Here is a 6,000-nt window from a genome sequence, read left to right as displayed (position 1 = left end):
CCACATATACCTTGCATGGTTTTTGTGAAGTGCAAACAAGATTATATATGTGAAAGAGCTCTGATGATATGAAGTTTTGTGCAAATAAAGGTATGAATCATTTAATGACATGTCACATAAAATAAGATCAAATTCCTTATCCCAGATTTTGGACATAATTATATAAAAGCGTACCTTTCCCTCAGTCTATACCACTCTTATCTCCCCTGTTCCTCCTGGACAGGTATATTATTTATTAACTTTAAGGGTCCCATACTTTTAAAGCAGATGATATTTTCTAAGAACTAGTAATACATTTGCTGTAAAGGGAATGTCACAAAATTACAATACAAAACAATTCAATAGGTATTTAAGTAGAAAATGAAAATGATGCATGAGAGTATTTCAAAGCAGATGAGGGATGAATATAATATGCTAAATTAGATTATATCTCTTTGATGGTTTAATCCTAATGTTATATTTCTCCTAATGACATGAGAAACTCTTGAATGAAATTAAAGGCAGCGTAGATTATCATTTGTAGAACTTGTCTTTTAGCACAGCAGCAAAACTGTCTTGGGTTCCAAACACAGACGTCTGAACACTTCATCATCAGCCTTTCCTTGGCAGGGTTGCTATGGTGACAAGAGGGCTCACGCCCAGCCTCTCCGTGTCTGCACTTCAGCACTAAAAGCTTTTACTGAACACATGTTGATTTTTTTAGGCACACACCCCATCATCAAATACAAAAACATATTGGAGACAGCTTTCTCTGAGTCAGTTACAGAAGGGAAATTGTGTCTGTTGTTCTTTGTCTTGTGTTGTTGGGCCCCTCCTGGAGTTAGAGAATTCACTCATTTGTGCATTCATTCATTCGACAACTATGTGTCAACTGCCTACTGTGTGACAGGAGCTGTATCAGGAACTGTTTAAGGGCCCTGGTGAAGGCAGACAGGTAAATGGGGAATTCTAAAACAAGACCCGAACAGCTCTTTTGCGGTAAATACAGGGACCAGGAGGAGGTTTCCTGGATGAAGCTGCCTGTAAAATGAAACTGCATTTTCCTGGTGGAGGAAGGGAGGTTGGGGTGGGGAGGTATTTGCATGTGGAGGGAGAGCAGAGGCAGTGAAAGAGGAGTGGCAGGAAAATGAGACGCCAGAAGTAGGCAAGGCCAGATGATGATGGGCATTTGTGTGCCATTTTAAGGAGTTGGAATATTCCTGGGAAGTTATTAACAACTTTCAACAGGGATGCATGGCTTGATTTGGACTTTGAGAAATCATTTTGATATCTATGCAGACAGATTTATTGGCAAGAGAAACTAAGGACAAGGTTGGAAGCAAGAGCAGTTTATTTAGACGTCTATTGCAATAATCCAGGAAGGTTGTGGTCTAGAATCTAAATGGAGATGGCGTTGTGGAGAAAAGTCATCGGATTCAAGACATTTATTAAGGGGTGGCTTGGAGCTCACTGGTCGTTTCCGCTGTGTGGGGGGCACAGGGGGGAAGAGGGAGAGTCAAAACTGACTGAGTTTCCGACTATGACAACTCAAGAGGAGGGTGTTTCTTCTCTTAGTATCCCAATTCGACTCTCAGTTCTCAGAAGAGAACACCTCAGAAGCATCTTTTGACCTTAATAGTTCATTTCTGTCTCCCAGTATTAAGTCCCATGCTCATAATTTTAAAAAGAAGAGATTATATGAAATATCCTAGACCTCGCTTTCCTGAGACCCACATCTGAGAAGGCTGTGGAATAGAAAGTATGAATTAATCACACACACATCCCCATATAAAGAGCCCCAAAATTACCCCAATTTTACTGCTTAAGAGGTCTAAGTAGATTGAAAAGTTATTAAGATTTATGGAATAAAACCTCTTTTGGGGTATAGGAAGAAGGTGAATGGGTTCCACTAATCCTTGGGCTCCAGGCACTCCCCTGTATCATACTCTGTGCTTCTTAGGTTTGAGGGGTGAGGACTAGGAGAAATGTTGTTTGGAGGAAGGATAAATGCCAAGGGCAGAGGTTCAAACAAAATTTTCAAGGTTGGCACACTTTTTCATTGTAACCACAGTTCTACTTCGAATATTCTCCAATTGCTATTCAGAACTCTCGAATTCTGAATAAGGGGCATTTAAGTTATTATGCACGTTGAATAAAATTTAAGTACAGCCACGTATAAGACCCATAACCCAGCCCAGGACCCTATTCTAAATCCTCAGTTGGACAGGCTTTTTGAGCTTTTTACAACGAACCTGCCAGTATCAGAGATGCTTGCTCTGCCTGTCATGTTTAACGAACCTTTGGGAAGTTCTGTTCAGTCAGCTTGGTAAGGCTATTTTGGAAGATGTCACATCTCATTCTCCCATTTACTCCACAGTTTCCTTGAGGTAGGTATTTGTATTATAATTCAATTTAGCAAGGATAAACTTGAAGTTCAGAGAGGTCAAGAACTTGCCTAAAGGCACTCAGCTTGAAGGGAGCGGAGTGCAGGCTTGAACCGGGTTTTCTGAGTTCGAGTGCAGTGTTCTTCGCAAAGCAGTGTGCCTGGGGCGCATTCCTGGTAGCCTGGCTTCCCCAAGCTCATCATACTGCGGCGCTGCCAACCGAAGGCTCGCGGATGCAAATCCCCAAACGAGGACTGCAGGCTTCGCGGTCCGGGACTGAGATACTGTGTCAGTCCGGCAGCATTCGGTTGGCGGGGTCCTGGAGGAGGGGGACCCGCCCGCCCATCTCGGGCGAGGTAATTGTGGGGAGCTGTGTGTAGATAAAAAACCGGGGAGGGGCCGCGAGAGAAACTTTCCCTCTCTCTTTTTTTGGCTCTCGGTGATGTCGCAGTTTTTCTCAGCTCCTCCCTCCGACGCGCACCCCCCTCCCCCCCACGGCAAACCGGGTGCCAGCTTCAAAAAGGAGGGGAGGGGACACCTCCGGGATGGAGATGCTCGGAGCCTCTGCCTGTCCCCTCGCGCTCGAGCTCAGCGGGAAGGGAGGGGCGCGCGGCGCTGGGGGTAGGTGCCAGCGGCGAGATCAGGCGGGTGGGGCCCGCAGGTGAGAGAGATCAAAGGGAGGCGCCCGGGGAGTGCCCGCGGGCTGACGGCGGCAGCACCACGTGTCCGGCCGGGGCGGGGCGGCCGGGCGCGCCCTCGCAGCTGAGCGCGAACCGCGGAGGCGCGTGGGGCCTGCCGCAGCCGCCGCTCGCGCGGACTCAGCCGGGTCTCCCCGCTCGGGTGCTCGCAGGTGCCTCCTCCTGGACAGCGGCGGCGGCGGCGCGAGGAGCCGGCGGGCAGCGGCGCGATGGGACCCCTGCGGGAGACCAAGGTAAGCAGAGCACGTCGTGCGGGGGCCGATGCCCGCGGAAGGGCGGACCCAGCGGGGCGAGAAGCCCTCCAGGTGAGAGCCAGAGGGGTGATGTTTAGAGTTGGGGCCAAGAGGGGCAAGAACGGGGCAGGGGCGATGGGAGGGGGAAGGCATTTGTTCAGGTGATGAGAGCGGGCGAGACCCGGGGGTTTGGGGATGGTGGTACCAGAGGAAAAGATTTGGGGGTTGACACGAAGGTTAATCCCACCTCTTGAAATTGGGGGGGTTGGAATCTAGCCCTCATTAGATGTCCTGTGTGGGTGATATGAATAAAAGGAATTTGAGGTGTGCGTGACTGAGACGTAAGGACTCCAGTGTGTCAGTGGCCCGGCGTCGGTAGTGGGTATGCAGTGTGGTGTGCTGAGCTGAGTGGTGGTTGGCATGTGATACCTGCTGGGTGACTGATGTTCTGGACAAATCCAGAGGCTGGGTGCGGCTGGCAGACCCTGGATAGGGTGTGGGCTTGAGTGACCTCAAGAGTTCCCGTGGCTGGGGCATTGCCTTCAGTTCCTGCACTGTGGGCCTCCCTGAGGTGTTTACTTTGGCAGTGACCCTTCCTGGTAAGCCGCGGGGGAAATTAGCAGGAGGTCGTGTTGCAAAATGCTATTTGTTACCTAATCCGCAGCTCTTTTTTCAATTGCAGAGGTTGGAGGGAACAGTGGATTTTTTGCAAGGAGCTCCTCCTAGGAATCCATTTTAATAAAGCAGGGTGGTGGTGGCTTGGAGAAGTCCTTGGATTTCAGGCCCATCCTGCACCTAGATGATATGTAATCGTGTCTGATCTTATCTCCCATAGCCTCAGTTTCCTCATCTGTAAATAGGAAAGCCAGGGACCTCTCTCTCTTACAGCCTGAGTGTAAAGATTGAATGAGATCATGGTTGGGAAAGCACTTTGCAAATGAAAAACACTGCTACAATATTACTTGTTATGCATATATTTGGTGGTATTGTTTTACCAAGGCATAGCCCTGTATAATTAATGCTGTGTTTTTGAAGATGGCAAGAGAAGAAAATTCTCTTCTTGCTGGTGTCCTGTAAGGAAAACAAAAGCTAAATGTGTTGTAAAAGGTGAAGCCATCTTACTGTGTATTGGATTTTTGTTTGCTTTTCTGTTGGCAACATGCCTTGTGTACCAGGATATTAATGAATAATTAAGATCCTGGCTAGAAGAGGAGGGATTTGAAAGATAAGGCTGCATGATCTATCGGGATAGAAGTGTTTTAGGGTATAAAGTCTACTTTGTGAGGAGTCAGGAAGGGAGAAATCAAATTGTCACAGCTAATTCAGGGAAAGCAAAATGGAAGGCTAGAGGAAGTCAAGTAATAAGTAGGAGTGTGCTGTGAGTAATAAGAGTGTTCTGAGAGAGCTAAAAGCTTGAATGTGATAGAAAGAGCCAGAGTTGGGAAAGTGGATCAAGAATTGCATGAGGGAGTGGGCGGCCTTGCTGGTAGTCCGTGGAAGTGTGTGTGTGTGTGTGTGTGTGTGTGTGTGTGTGTGTGCCTGTGTGTGTGTATGCATATGCTGCTCAGTGAGTTAACATAGTTGGATGGTTTCGGGGCTCATTTCCACAATGAGATAGGAATGACTATTTGACTCTTTTTGACAATTCATTATTCAGAACAGTGCTTTCTTAGAAATTAAATCCTGAAGTTGCAGACAGGTATTAAGAGGGGGAAACAGTCTTTTGTTTTCTTCTTGATGTCCAATTTTGAGAAGGAGCAGAGAGTGCAGCATCATGAGAAGGAGATTTCCCGAAGCCGAATTCCTCGTTTGATTCTTCGGCCCCATCTGCCTCAGCAGCAGCACAAGGTGTCCCCGGCCTCTGAGTCTCCATTCTCTGAGGAAGAAAGCAGAGAGTTCAACCCCAGCAGCTCTGGGCGTTCAGCAAGGACCATTAGCAGCAACAGCTTCTGCTCAGGTACGGTATCCATGGGAAACTGTGCACAGGCCTGAAGCAGGTACAGTAGGTGCATTGTGAATTTACCTTGGCCTGGACCCATTAGGGCCTAGAACTAGGCTTCTGTTAGGATGAATCATATGAATTTACACTTTTTTTTTTGCCCATTTTTATTTATAAAAGCAGCAGTTCGACCTAATGGAATTCCATACTTGTATCTATATGTATTCTAGTTTATAATTTAGAATTTGAGATGACATTTTTCTATGCCTGTTTAAGAAAATGTGTTAAATGTGGAAAGTCTTTTAGATTGCATTTTCTACAAGCAACCTTTATAAGCCTGTGTGAAATTCTGATTATGGAATCCCCCCAAATAAAGCAACTATGAATTGATGAGGTCTGGATCAGGAAGGGTTATATGCCATCGCTGACCCAGCTTTGTACTTTAGAGGAAAAGAGCACAGGCTTTGTGATCTGCCAGGCCTGACCTGGAGTCCTGGGCCTTTCCACCTGCCGTCAGACCTTGGGCAAGTTGTATACTCTTCTTCAGCTTGGTCAGGTGTTACATCCCTAAAATGGGATGATAATATCTGCCTTGTAGAGTTGGTGTGAGATTAAATGAAACATTATATCTAATGCTGCTAGCATAGTACTGGCTAATCGATAGATATGCTTAATAAATGATGATTCTTAAAATGATGAACTATGGATGTCAGTTTTGGACCTGACCAAGAAAATTTCCTTAAAGTTGTAAGCATATTTGTTAAGGG

At 46.6% G+C, this 6,000-nt stretch overlaps 1 protein-coding gene across 4 annotated transcripts in view; it reads left to right on the top strand.

Annotated features, from left to right (window-relative positions):
- The first annotated feature begins 2,608 nt into the window (after positions 1-2,608).
- Positions 2,609-6,000, top strand: part of SYBU (syntabulin) — a 76,941-nt gene continuing 73,549 nt past the window's right edge. The window contains exons 1-3 of one of the 4 annotated variants that reach the window (XM_077167504.1): positions 2,609-2,719; positions 3,214-3,366; positions 5,047-5,251. In XM_077167504.1, coding sequence (XP_077023619.1) covers positions 3,271-3,366; positions 5,047-5,251 — 301 coding nt within the window. In that variant the 5' untranslated portion in view covers positions 2,609-2,719; positions 3,214-3,270. Of the gene's footprint in view, positions 2,720-3,152; positions 3,367-5,046; positions 5,252-6,000 lie in introns of those variants that run through there. The other 3 variants (XM_077167505.1, XM_077167506.1, XM_077167503.1) reach the window with 3 other exon arrangements.

Source organism: Tamandua tetradactyla, chromosome 6 (assembly GCF_023851605.1).
Source record: "Tamandua tetradactyla isolate mTamTet1 chromosome 6, mTamTet1.pri, whole genome shotgun sequence".
NCBI lineage: Eukaryota > Metazoa > Chordata > Mammalia > Pilosa > Myrmecophagidae > Tamandua > Tamandua tetradactyla.
The sequence above is the reverse complement of the archived record's forward strand: the minus strand, read 5'-3'. Positions and strand labels throughout refer to the sequence as shown.